The sequence below is a fragment of the Dendrobates tinctorius genome, unplaced genomic scaffold, assembly GCF_039654945.1.
Source record: "Dendrobates tinctorius isolate UK_male_01 unplaced genomic scaffold, ASM3965494v1 ptg000468l, whole genome shotgun sequence".
In the NCBI taxonomy this organism is placed as follows: Eukaryota; Metazoa; Chordata; class Amphibia; order Anura; family Dendrobatidae; genus Dendrobates; species Dendrobates tinctorius.
Window position 1 is genome coordinate 178580 of NW_027362130.1, and position 14778 is coordinate 193357.

The 14778-nt window shown below is 44.1% G+C and overlaps 1 protein-coding gene across 3 annotated transcripts in view; it reads left to right on the forward strand.

The window, feature by feature from the left end:
• The window catches only part of CGN (cingulin), a 64797-nt gene that overhangs the window by 23787 nt on the left and 26232 nt on the right, over positions 1-14778 (forward strand). For all 3 annotated transcript variants that reach the window (XM_073564626.1, XM_073564628.1, XM_073564627.1), the window contains exon 2: positions 13624-14726. In XM_073564626.1, the coding sequence (XP_073420727.1) occupies positions 13635-14726 (1092 nt within the window). In that variant the 5' untranslated portion in view covers positions 13624-13634. The remainder of the gene's footprint in view (positions 1-13623; positions 14727-14778) is intronic.

Sequence of the window (14778 nt, forward strand, 5' to 3'; positions counted from 1 at the left end):
CACAAATTTGAGTTTTTCTCTAGTTCGGTATTGCTGTCGTGATATGCTGTATCAACAGCTGATTGGTTTCTTGCTGCCTAGCCTGCTGTCGCATGGCCTCCTGCTGCTGTCGCATGGCCTCTATGAGCGTTTTTACCGTGGCATCCATTTCTGGAAAGTTCCCCGCCTGGGTCTGTGCCACTCGTTTCACCCAGGACATAGGCTGGGGTACAAATCAAAAATACAAAAAACAGCCTGGCCTCACTGCGTTTGCCCGCATTCAGTCCACCAATTGTAGGGATTCGCTCTGGTAGGTAATGGCAGGGCTGCAGTAACGAGGCAACACACAGGCTTAAAGTCCAATTTCAGTGGTTTAACGTCACGTTGCAAACGGCAGATTAACAAAGTAAGGAAAAACAAATATACTCCAGCTTGGCGAACCACTGGTCCCAGACTCACCCCTTGCACGGGACGTGCTAAAGTAAGCGGCTGCCAGGTCCTGCGGCGTCCGCCAGGTGCCATTCCCAGGGTTGTTGAGTCTTGCTGCTATAGTTCTGCAGCACGGGGACCCTGTATACAAGTTCAGGCTAAGTCCAGCCAAGTTCCTGTAACTTCCAGACACACTCTCACCATGTGCCAAACACCAACCTCCATTACATAGCCCATAACTCCTCCCACCGGTGAGGTAGACAACACATGGGCTGATCACGTGACCATGACATCTTCGCAGGTGCTGTCTTTAGTGAAAAACCCGGTCAGACGTTACACTTCTCCCAGCAGGTTATCTCCCATCCAGTAAAACACCCTTTACTGTACCACACTTACTTTACCACATGGCTGCAGTCACCAGCAGGTGCGGCACCCACCGGACAGACTCCAACTAGATCTATGGATTCCTAATCGTCAATGTGGTCATCTTCCATACCTCCCCCAATTCCATGTGTTTCTATGAACCCACAACATGTGGAATGGAAGAGAGCATCATTGGGCTGCAAAAATAAATCCATCAAAGAGAGTAGAAATATTAAAAGCAGCCAAAAGAGTACACTGGTGAGTTTGGGAACTCCAAAGGCTTGGATGTCCACGGAAGACAACATTGGTGGATGACTGCAGAATCCCTTCTGTGGTGAAGAAAACGCCTTCACAACACCATCACACACTCCCCAAGTGAAGCATACTCTCCTGGAAGGCTGGTGCTGTGGATTCTAAGAAAACTACCAGACTCCGCATTCATGATCTGCAGGTTTTTTAGTCTAATTTGAATAATTAATTGAAAGGGGGTGTGTTCAAAATGTGGAGTTCAATTAGTGAGGTCAATCATTCTGTGAAGAGATAGGTGTGAATCAGGTGGCCCTAACATAAGGGTGAAGCCAGGACATGTTGTACATGCTTTTCTCCTTGAAAGCCTGAGAAATATGTCATTTGACCCATTGTTCAGAAGAACAGTGTACTTTGATTAAAAAGCTGATTGGAGAGGGTAAAACTTATAAAGAATTGCAGACAATGATCTGCTGTTCAGCTAAAATGATCATAGAATCCTAGAATATTAGAGTTGAAAGGAATCTCCTGGGTCATCGTGTCCAACCCCCTGCTCAATGCAGGATTCACTAAACCATCCCAGACAGATGTCTGTCCAGCCTGCTTTGAAGACTTCCATTGAACGAGAAATCACCACCTCTTGTAGCAGCCTGTTCCACTCATTCATCACCCTCACTGTCAAAAAGTTTTTTCTAATATCTATTGTCTCCTCCCATTCAGTTTCATCCCATTGCTTCTAGTCTTTCCTTGTACAAATGAGAATAAAGATGATCCTTCTACAATGTGACAGCCTTTGAGATATTTGTAGACAGCTATTAAGTCTCCTCTTAGTCTTTTTTGCAAGCTAAACATTCCCAAATCCTGTAACCGTTCCTCATAGGACGTGTTTGCAGACCGGTCACCATTCTGGTCGCTCTTCTCTGAACTGTCTCCAGTTTGTTGATGTGTTTTTTTAAAATGTGGTGCCCAAAACTGGACACAGTATTCCAGATGAGGTCTGATCAAAGAGGAGTACAGGGGGATAATGACTTCATGTGATCTAGACTGTATGCTTCTGTTAATACATCCCAGAATTGTATTTGCTTTTTTGCTGCTGCATCACACTGTTGACTCATGTTCAGTTTATGATCTATTAGTATACCAAAGTCTTTTTCACATGTGCTGTTGCTTAGTTCTATTCCCCCCATTCTGTGTATGCTTTTTTCATTTTTATTTTCCAGATGCAGTACTTTGCATTTTTCCCTGCCAAAAACCATTCTGTTAGTCGCTGCCCACTGCTCCAGTTTATTTATCTTTTTGAATCCTCTCTCTCTCTCTCCCCCTCTCCCCCCCTCTCTCCCCCTCCCCTAGTATTAGCTATCCCTCCTAACTTTGTCTGATCAGCAAATTTAATCAGTTTACCCTCAAATCCTTCATCTAAATCATTTGATAAAGATGAACAATACAGACCCCAGGACAGAGCCCTGTGGTACCCCACTTGAGACATTCTTAAAACTGGATGTGCAGCCGTTTATGACCACTCTTTGGGTCCGATCACTAAGCCAGTTATGAATCCACCTAACAGTTGCCTTGTCCAATCCATACTTAGCCATTTTTTCAATAAGGATTGTGTGAGATGCTTTGCTGAAGTCAGGAGACACCACACAGCATTTCCCTGATCCACCCAGTTAGTGATTCTGTCGTAGAAGGAAATTGTTAGTCTGACATGACTTTTTAGTTCCAAACCCATGCTGACTCTGGTTAATCACTTCATTCTTATCCAGGTACTTACATGTTAAAAAATTTATTCAAAGATCTTTCCTGTTATAGAAGTCACACACCGGCCTATAGTTCCCTGGGTCCACCTTCTTCCTCTTTTTGAAGATAGGAACATTTGCTCTTCTCCAGTCTTCTGGGCCTTCTCCTGTTTTCCAAGAATTTCAAAGATTATGGAGAGTGGTTCAAAAATTTCTTCTGCTACCTCCTTCAGTACTGTGGGGTGTAATTCATCTGGACCTGGAGACTTGAATTCATTTATGTTAGCTAAGTATTCCCTCACGATCTCTGTTTATAGATGGCCTGGATTCTTCTATTCCTTTAATAGGACAGTGAAGAACAGTTTTCTGACAGAAAACAGATGCAAAATAGGAATTTAAAAGTTTGGCCTTCTCAACATCCTTTCTTACCATTTCATCATTTTCATCTTGTAAAAATCCTATAGCATCTTTGGCTTTTTACATGTCCCAAAAATCCTTTTTTATTGCTTTTGACGTCTCTTGCAATCCTTATTTCATTGCCAGCTTTAGCTAATCTGATGTGTCCCTTGCAGGTTCTGCAGACAGCATTATATTCTTCTTTAGATATGCCTCCCTCTTTCCATTTGATAAACATTTTTCTTCCTTTTTAGCATGTTTAAATTCTGTGTTCACCTATCCTGGTTTCCTTAAATGTTTGCTATTCTTCCCTCTTTTTGGAATTGTTAACGATTGTGCTTTGAGAATCTAATTTTTCACAATTTCCCATCCTTCCTGGACATTTTTGTCCTTAAGGATATCCAGCCATTGGATCTCTCTGATTCTCTGTCTGAATCCCTTAAAATCTGCATTTCTGAAATCTAACCTTGACGTCTGAGTCTTCACAGGTCTTCCTCCTCTAGTTAACCAAAATTCTAAAATAGCATGGTCGCTAGCTCCTAGGGTCCCAGCCACTCTTACCTCCTCAACCATTTCCTCCCTGTTTTATAAGGATTAGATCCAAGGTAGCAAATCCCCTTGTTTTCTCCCCTACCTTTTGGAAGATAAAGTTGTCAGCAAGAGAGGATAAGAATTTGTTTGACCTGTTTTGCCTGAGAGAGAATCCCAACAAAAGTCTGAATAGTTGAAATCTCCCATGACCACTATGTCATATTTTTTGGAGAACTTGCCCATTTGATGCATAAAGAGTTCATCCATATCTTCAGCTTGCACAGGCGGCCTGTAGTAAATGCCTACAATGGTATCCTTTCCATTGTTTTGTCCTTGTATTCTTACCCAAACGGTTTCCACAGAACTCCTAGTCTGTGAAGCTTGGATCTCTGTAGATATACGCTTTTCTAACATACAATGCGACACCTCCTCCTCGTTTATCAAGTCTTTCTCGCAAATAAGTTGTATTCTTCTAGCCGTGTATTCCAATCGTGTATCGTCCCACCAAGTTTCAGTGATTCCAATGACGTCATATTTCTTTTTCTGCGTTAGTAGTTTCAGTTCTCCTTGTTTGTTGCCCATGCTTCGTGCGTTTGTATAGAAACATTTTAGTTTGTGATTAGTTTTTTTCTCCGATATTTTTGTTAGATTTTTTTTTTCTTTGTTCTTCCTTTCCACTTCTAATAGCAGAGTTCTCAATAGTATTTGTCTGATGTATGGCTTTTTCTCTCCTTTTGCTTTCCTTCACACATTGTTCTGTTATGAGTTCATTTTCCCCTTCACCATTGAGGTCTGATGAACTCCCTCTTCTGGTGAAGGAAGGTAGTGAGGCTGATTACCAAGCACCTGAGCTGGGAGAGGATGACTGGGCGACGGGGATCTCTGACTGGATATAAGGCAGCCGACGCCCTTCTGCCTCGCTGGTGATTTCTCTGTGGAATTCTAGGAGACCAGTCTGATTCCTGCTCCTCAAAAGCTAAGTTTTCTGCTTGGCCTTTTTGCATTTGTGTTTTAGTTTGCCTTACTTTTCTGGATTCTGCCATTCCCTGCTGGGGTGAGCTGAATTCCTTTTTGTCGGTTTGCTCTGTCTTCAGAAAATACCTGAGTACTGACAGTCTTTTTGAAGCCTAGCGTCTTCAGGGCCTTTTTCCCTGTCAGTCTGTTGGCTCTTATTTTAATAGGACAGGATAGGAAGGCTGCTGTCTGCAATCCACGAAAAACCCAATCTAGTTAGCTTGTGCCCCATTATTTGCTCAGACTATCTGTGTTAGTGTTTTTTCTTCTTGCTTCACCGTCATTATACGTTGGGGGCTGCCTATTGCTTTGGGGTTTGCTCTGGGGCAATTTAGATTTCCCTTTCTGTCTTTAGGCTAGGCAGTTCTCCAGCTGTGATCGAGGGGTCTAGGGCATCGTAGGAACCCCCCACGGCTTCTGCTAGTTGTTGTTGATAGGTTCAGGGGTCTGCAATCCGATAGCTGCCAACTTCTCTGGTTTTCTGGACTTAGCTAGCATTTCTGTTTTTGCCTCCTACGGTGACTCATTCATAACCTTGTTTGTTATGAATGAGTCACCGTAGGAGGCAAAAGCAGAAATACAAGCTAAGTCCAGAAAACCAGAGAAGTTGGCAACTATCAGATTGCAGACCCCTGAACCTATCAACACAACTAGCAGTAGCCGTGGGGGGTTCCTACGATGCCCTAGACCCCTCGATCACAGCCGGAGAATTAACTAGGCCTAAAGAAAGAAAGGGGAAATCTAAACTGCCCCGGAGCAGACCCCCCAAAGCAATAGGCAGCCCCCAACATATAATGACGGTGAAGCAAAAAGAAAATACTAACACAGATAGAAAGATAGACTGAGCAAAGACGGGGCCCAAAACTACCTAGATAGGAAAGGTCAGGAAGGCTGCTGTCTGCAATCTGCCAAAACCCTATCAAAGACATAAGCCAACAAGCTGATATGAAAAAGGCCCTGAAGCAGCTAGGCTTCAAAAACTAAATCAGCACTCAGGTATTTTCAGAAGACAGAGCTAAAGGAATTCAGCGCACCCCAGCAGGGAATGGCAGAAATCCAGAAAAACAAAGCAAAACAAAGTCAAAGCACAAATGCAAAAGGCCGAGCAGCAAACTTGGCTTTAGAGGAGCAGGAATTCAGACTGGTCTCCAAGGATCCCACAGAGAAATCACCCGCAGGGCAGAAGGGCGTCGGCAGCCTTATATCCAGTCAGTAACTCCACTCAGCCAGTCATCATCATCAGCCTCAAGTGTTTGATAATCAGGCTCACTACCTTTCTTTACCAAAAGAGGGAGTTCCTCGGGCCTCAGTAATGAAGAGGAAAATCAACTCACAACACTTGTTCTAGTTTAAAGCTCTCCTGATGAGTGTAGCAAGGTGACTTCCAAATACATTTTTTTCCAGTCTTCGTAAGGTGCACCCCATCTCTAGCAAGAAGTCCATCGTATAGGTATTTTCCGCCGTGATCCAGAAATCCAAATCCTTGCTGACAGCACCTTCGACGTAGCCAGTTCACCTGCAGAATCTTATTCCACCTCCTTGTTCCCTGGCCATCCACTGGGAGGATGGATGAGAAGACCACCTGCGCTCCCAGTTATTTCACTTTCTTCCCTAAGTTTTCAAAGTCACTACAGATTGTTTCCAGGTCCTTTCTTGCAGTGTCATATGTCCCCACATGTATTACCAGGAATGGGTCGTCATCTGTAGGTCTGAAGAGTCCTGATATCCTGTCAGACACATCTTTAATTTTTGCACCTGAACAACTCTTGAGGTTATATCCGGTCTGCAGAGAGCGGCCTCTGTTCCTCTCAACAGAGAATCCCCCATGACCACAACTCTCCGCTTCTCCTTCACATTTTTCTTTCTCCATCCAGGAGGACTCTGAGGGCGTGTAAGGTTGTACTTTGTGGGCAAAGTATTTTCTTGATGTATTTCTTCATCGTTCTCCTGCCTGAGAGCCTGGTACTGGTTCCTGAGCAGTATGGGTGCTGAATGCCTCCTGCTTCCCTGGATCGCATGTTTCCAGTCCTCTTTCTTCAGGTGCACTTTGAATTTCTTCTCTTTCTGTAAGATGAAGAGAATTCTACTGTAAGAACTCTTCACCTTCCTTAATGATCTTCAATGTACAGTTAGGTCCATATATATATTTGAACAGACAACATTTTTCTAATTTTGGTTCTAGACATTACCACAATGAATTTTAAACAAATCAATTCAGATGCAGTTGAAGTTCAGACTTCAGCTTTCATTTGAGGGTATCCACATTACAATTGGATGAAGGGTTTAGGAGTTTCAGCTCCTTAACATGTATGTGCCACCCTGTTTTTAAAGGGACCAAAAGTAATTGGACAATTGACTCCAAGGCTATTTCATGGACAGGTGTGGGCAATCCCTTCGTTATGTCATTCTCAATTAAGCAGATAAAAGGCCTGGAGTTGATTTGAGGTGTGGTGCTTGCATTTGGAAGGTTTTGCTGTGAAGGAAACAAGCGGTCAAAGAAGCTCTCCATGCCGGTGAAACAAGCCATCCTTAAGCTGCAAAAACAGAAAAAACCCATCCGAGAAATTGCTACAACATTAGGAGTGGCAAAATCTACAGTTTGGTACATCTTGAGAAAGAAAGCAAGCACTGGTGAACTCATCAATGCAAAAAGACCTGGGCACCCACAGAAGACAACAGTGGTGGATGAACGCAGAATAATCTCCATGGTGAAGAGAAACCCCTTCACAACAGCCAACCAAGTGATCAACACTCTCCAGGAGGTAGGCGTATCAATATCCAAATCTACCAAAAAGAGAAGACTGCATGAAAGTAAATACAGAGGGTTCACTGCACGGTGCAAGCCACTCATAAGCATCAAGAATAAAAAGGCTAGACTAGATTTTGCTAAAAAACATCTAAAAAAGCCAGCACAGTTCTGGAAGAACATTCTTTGGACAGATGAAACCAAGATCAACCTCTACCAGAATGATGGAAAGAGAAAAGTATGGCGAAGGCGTGCTACAGCTCATGATCCAAAGTATACCACATCATCTGTAAAACACGGTGGAGGCAGTGTGATGGCTTGGGCATGCATGGCTGCCAGTGGCACTGGGTCACTAGTGTTTGATGATGTGACACAGGACAGAAGCAGCCGAATGAATTCTGAGGTATTCGGAGCCATACTGTGTGCTCAGATCCAGCCAAATGCAGCCAAACTGATTGGTCGTCGTTTCATACTACAGATGGACAATGACCCAAAACATAAAGCCAATGCAATTCAGGAGTTTATTAAAGCAAAGAAGTGGAATATTCTTGAATGGCCAAGTCAGTCACCTGATCTCAACCCAATTGAGCATGCATTTCACTTGTTAAAGACTAAACTTCAGACAGGCCCACAAACAAACAGCAATTGAAAACCACCGCAGTGAAGGCCTGGCAGAGCATCAAAAAGGAGGAAACACAGCGTCTGGTGATGTCCATGAGTTCAAGACTTCAGGCAGTCATTGCCAACTAAGGGTTTTCAACCAAGTACTAGAAATGAAATTTTTATTTACAATTATTTAATCTGTCCAATTACTTTTGGTCCCTTTAAAAACAGGGTGGCACATGTTAATGAGCTGAGACTCTTAAACCCTTCATCCAATTTTAATGTGGATACCCTCAAATGAAAGCTGAAAGTCTGAACTTCAACTGCATCTTAATTGTTTTGTTTAAAATTCATTGTGATAATGTCTAGAACCAAAATTAGAAAAATGTTGTCTCTGTCCAAATATATATGGACCTAACTGTAGCTAGCCTCTCCTAGATTTTGCAACTTTTCCTCCAATAGGGACACAAGCTGGCATTTCTGGCATGTGAAGTTTGGCTTTTCTACTGGTAAGTCTGTGAACATTTAACAAGAAATGCAGCTCACCAAATGGTTCCTGGCCTCTTCCATCATCTTATTGTTAATGAGATATGAAAGCGGTGAAAAACGTGCCAAAATTCACGTGCCGGTGCTTTAAAATGAAAAGCCAAACCAGAGAGACGTGGGCGAAAACGGAAGGCTACCATTCTAATGGACAGAAGAATAGCCAGAATGGCAAAGGCTCAGTCAATGATCAGCTCCAGGAAGATCAGACAGTCTGAGGTTAACTGTGAGGACTGTGACAGGAGACACCTGTGTGAAGCTAATCATTTAGCAAAAAGTGCCCGCAAAGTCCCACTGTTAAAAAGACATGTACTGAAGCGGATACAGTTTGTCAAATAACACATCAACTAGCCTAAAGAGAAATGGAGAAACAATTTGTGTACTGATGAAAGTAAAACTGTTCTTTTTGGGTCCAAGGGCTGCAGACAATTTGTCAGACGACCCCAAACTCTGCATTCATGCCACAGTACACTCTGAAGACAGTGAAGCTTGGTGGTGCAGGCATCATGATTTGGGCATGTTTCTCTTACAGGGATTATTTACCAGTTTTCATATATTAAAATACTTGAAGCGGTCATGTTGCCTTACGATGAAGAGAATATGCCCTTGAAATGGGTGTTTCAACAAGACAATGACCCTAAACACATCAGTAAACAAGCAAAATTTTGGTTCAAAATTTGGCTAACAAAATTGAGGTTATGGAGCGGCCAGCCCAGTCTCCAGACCTTAATCTTGTAGAACACTTGTGAAGTGAAAGTAATAATGCAGTTACTGAGCTAAAGCCAACAAATGCTAAAATATTGTGGGCTGTAGTCCAAGCATCCTGGCTGGAATAATGGGTGACAGGCCAGTAGTTGGTTGACTCTATGCAACATAGATGTGAAGCAGTTCTAAAAAACTGTGGGTTACAACTAGGTTAGTGATTCACAGGAATGCTAAATCCACAAAAAATACATATTGTGAGTTTGTAAAGACAAATGTGGTCACTGCTAATTTTTTTTAGAGCGGCCCAATGTTAATTTTTAACTTTCTGTAGAGTAGTTAAAAATTATACATTTCTCTTCATGTGCTGAATTAGAAAACACTGCAATGTTCCCAATGATGGAAATAAAAACTGGTAGAAAGATTTTGGGATTAACTCTTGTTTTTCAACACTACTGTATATTCCTCTTTGTCTGAGTTCACACTTGGTGTGCATACCATTTCTATAATATAGCAAGTGAGTATAGTGCTTGATTTCACATAGATGGTATCTACTATATAATCGTCTAATTCTGTCTCTGTAACGGAAATCCCGCCTCTCTGGTCACGACAGGCGCATTCCAGCCGCGAATTTGCACGGAATTCGAACTACACACGCCGCTGATCTCCCAATGGTTCCCTGATAAAACCTGAAAGATAAGAAAAAGGAGTTAGATTATACTCACCCCGGCGTTCGGTCCGATGGGTGTCGCCGTCCGGCGCCTCCCATCTTCATACGATGTCATCCTCTTTGCTTCTCCCTCGGCTCGTGCGCACACATACTTTATCGGCCCTGTTGAGGGCAGAGTACTGCAGTGCGCAGGCGCCGGACCTCTCTGACCTTTCCCGGCGCCTGCGCACTGCAGTACTTTAATCTGCCCTCAACAGGGCAGATAAAGTATGCCTGCACAGGAGCCGTGGGAGAGGCAAGGAGGAGGACATCATCGTATGAAGATGGCAGGCACCGGACCGCGACACCCACCGCCCCCCGGTGAGTATGATCTAATGTGTTTTTCTTATTTTTCAGGTTTCATCAAGCCCCTGATGGCAGTGGCCTCAGCTTATGGGGCAAAAATGGGGTGACAGATTAAATACATCTAGAATACCCGATGCGTTAGAATCGGGCCACCTTCTAGTTTATTAATAATTGCCATATCAGGATTACTTTTTATAGTGGGAATATTTATGTATTATATGCATGGGCACTTTATATTTTTCTTGATATACTATGGTTCAGATATTCGGTACTAGCTGTGAATGAGATTCTGATACTACATATCATCTGCTCTTCAGTTTTGAGACAACACTTATAGTCTACCATGTTATATGTAGTAGACCTGCAGTCACAAACACCTATGCTTTTTGCTATACGACCTATAATTTTCTTATTTTGTATGTTAGCCTGTCTTTTTTGTCAATTAATACTTTAGCTTCATGCTTGGTGCAAACCGTTAATCTACCTGAAATCTAGAAATACCAGATTAGACTTTGTAAAAAAAAAAAAAAAAAATCTAGAGAAGTTGCCCAGTTCTGGAAAAGCAAAACTAAGATCAGTCTTTCCCAGAATAATGGGAAGAAAGTCTATAGAAGACTTGGAACGGCTCTTGATCCTCAGCGCATCCTGTATAATGACAATGACACCTGGTCACTAGTGTTTATTGATGAGACTTAAGACACAAGCGGCTGGATGAATTCTGTGTGTACATGGAGATACTTTCTGCTCAGATTCAACCAAATAAAGCAAGGACGATTGGATAGCGCATCACAGAACAGATGGACAATGACCTAAAGTAATCCTGCGAAAGCAAGGAAGTGGAATGTTCTGCAATGGCCGAGTCATCATCAGATCTCAGCCCATCGAGCTGCATTTCACAGGATGAAGACAAAAGGCAGAAAGAGCCACAAATAAGCGATATCTGACGTTGCTGCAGTAAAGCCGGCAATGCCTCACACTGGAAGACACCAGCGATGGTGATGGCCATAGCCTCAGGACTTCAGGCCATCATTACTGGAAAGCTTCACAACGGAGGACACCAGCGATGGTGACTTCAATGGCCTCTCAACTTCACGCTGTGATACTGGAAAGCATCACACCTGAGGGCACCAGCGATGGTAACGTCCATAGCCTCCAGACTTCAGGCCGTCATTGCTGGAAAGACTCACACCAGAGGACACCAGCGATGGTGACTGTGAAGATCTGAGGTTTTGGGTTATAATAATCACCTTGAATGCCATTTGCCGTAATCTGCCTCAATTATTGTGTAATTTCCACTGGGATATTCTTTTGGTTTTTTTGTGGGTGTTGATGAGATTTGGTGAAACGCTGCTACTGTAATATGTATTTGTATAGTCCATGGTGAAGCACACCCTGAAAGGCTTGTTCACACAAGAAGAATGTGCTGCGTTCTGCAGTGCGATATTAATGGACATTTTTGCTGTAGTAGATGCCATTTGCAATCCCTGTGAAATCTAGAGCGTTCTGCCCATGTCTCCTCCCAATGCCACTTTTAGGGTAAAATACCCGGGATGGCCATAGATCATACCCAAGATTATTCAGATTGTCCAAAAAGTATTCATTCAGCAGACACCTTGGTTAGGAGTAAGCTGGCTTTTCGGAGGCTCGTGCATGGTGTTCCCTGTACTGCAACTTTACCATATTCTGCTGCCTAGAGGAACCGGGTGATTGTATACACCAGTGGTCCTCAACCTTTCTGACCTTGAGAGCCACATTCAGCTCTGAGAGAGCCACATACAGCTCTGAGAGAGGGTTGCGAACCACATCCAGCTCTTGCCCCCTCACAGTAGTGGCAACCAAAGCCCCATTATGGATATAATGATAACCAAAGCATTTCAACATAAATCACCCCAAAGCAGTATACCAAGATCCAGGGGTTCCCACAATACCCCTATTCCGCATTCTCCCATCACAATGTCACATCCAGCTTCAAGCAGCTCCTCTGACTGGTAGTATCATCCGCTCTACAGCGTACCATACCTAAATAATTTCTAAACCCTCAAGACCAGTAGATGTGCATCCACTTCTGCTCTTCTGTGCAGGGCTACTCACAAAGATCACCATTTTGAGATGTGCTCTTCATACCTGTTTGCTATACCTGGAGCTAATGCACCGAGCTGCACATTGGGAACCTCTGGTATACCCCATGCATGGGAAGTTTGTGCTGGAAAATGATGGACTTAAAAGTATAAAAGTGGGTCATGTACTTGCAGCGGCTCCCCAATATCCGCCCCTGACCTGTCCATTGCATGTCCACAGACAGTGGCGCTTCCATAGGACTTCTCCATTACTTTGTTGCCACAGATCTGCACCAATTCTCCGTACACATGTCACGGTGTGCAGGGTTGGGTGCTGCTTCGCTCCGCAGGCGTGGCCCCATTGTGCCACCTGCTTGTTCTAAGATGCAGTCATCATTTATTTTCTAGCACAAGCTACGTGATGGGAGCAGAAAGATGACTTCATGTATTAAGTGGGCAGAATGTTATCTCCTGCCGGCAGCCGTGCAGTCCCCTGTACTGCACAGTTATATGGAAATCTCTGCAGCCAGCCGTTCACTGATCAGGCCTCATGAAAACAACTGGGTCGTGTAATGAGCTGAGGAATCTGGACTGATGCAGCAGAATGTAGTGCAGCGATCATTACCGCTCGCCTTGTTTATTGTCATGACATTGCACTTGTTTCACCCTGTGACCAACCATAGGGGGAGCTATATAAGAGCGGAATAATGAAAAACGCATAAAATGCCCCACGCAGCAGCATTGGAGGGGAGAACACATTTACTATATCAGTCAGTGGTGTTCTGCGAAGCCCAGGCAGGCGAGGGTGACATGATGGAAGAGAAATGAACCACAATGCACACTCATTTTGGTGTATGACTGTGCACAATGTGGGAATCCTGAGAATGCACCTGTAAAACACGCCAGATTGCAGGCAGTAGAAATACGATCAGGGAAAAATGTAGCACACCCGGTTTGTGGCCAGACTGAGCTACTCCCCCCATCCAGCAGCCATAATGCTAGGGGTGAAGCTGCACCTCTCGGCCTTTGTTATGTTGCTGTTGCATCTGGAGTATTTCTGCATTTTCTAATGTGTCGCATTCCTCTGTTTCCGATGAAGTACCAGACAGAGCAGGTAACGTTTGTCCGCAGACAAAGATTGTGCTAATGAAGATCATAAATTTTCCTCAGTCCTCAGAAAACATCAACTGATATTTTCATGGAAAGAGGGGCTTGTAGTATTTTCCTAGGTTCTCACTGTCTTATGTTTTTTTTCTTTTCCAGTTGTTTGATGAATGGAAAGACGTGTTCATGGAGAAATGGCCGAGCAGCACTTACCCGTGGGCCAGGGTGTTCAGATACGTTTTATTGATGACCTGAAAGAGAACAGGAAGCCAAAGAGTATAAGGTCCAAGCAAGACTCCTACGGGGTGGCTATCCGGGTCCAGGGCATAGACGGACAGCCTTTTGTAGTTCTCAACAGTGGAGACAAAACTAAATCTTCATATGGGGTTCAAATAAAAACGAACAACGCCTATGGAAATGCCTCATCTAACTCCACACCTGAGTACCAGGGACTCAGCACCAGAGCGAGCCAGACCGTCCAGTCTGTCAGTTCAGAGTTAGAAATGCCAGCCAACCCTTATAGCAGTAGGACATACCACCAAACTGGCTCACAGTACAGCAGTACCTCAGATGAGGAGCAAATATCCAGACCTCGCAGCAAGCCACGAGCACTACAGCCGGCACGCCGGGAGGAGCTCAGGAGGTCCCAGTCCCATGGCTCTTTACTAGATGCAGAACAGGAGGACTCCTATGGCTACGATGGACACTATAGTGAACGATCCTCCACCCTCGACACTACATACTCCCAATCATCAGGCAGCCGTGGAAGCCTGAAGAAGACAGGCAATGGGGAGGTTACAACGGGTAAATATAAGCCGGCAACTAGTCAACAACCTACCTCCTTCTCCTGTTCACTAGAGAGGAGGAACGGCTTCCCAACATCGACATCGCCAAAGCTGCCAAGTGAAGACATAGACACTAAGCCGCTTTCCTCTGTGGACTCGCTAATCAATAAATTTGACAATCCGGTCCAGATGAGGGGACGGACAGCAAGAAGGAGCCAGGCCATGAAAGATGAGCGGAAGCGATCACAAAGCTTGGACGGACGGAAGTCTCAGCAGGACACCACAGACTACAGAGAAGTGCAGACCACAGAAAGGAGAGTACAGCTGAGTCATCGCCAAGATAACCAGGCGTTTGATAGAGCCTCCCTAGAAAGGGAAGGTGTCAACAAGACCCTGCTGACTAAAGAATGGTTGGCACAGACTCTGGAAGAGCCATTGCCTCAATCTCGGCAGAGAACAGTACCGTCAGAGCTGCAGGTATCACAAATTGTTGTGCCAATGTCTTTATACTTACCGTTCTCTGTGGCTA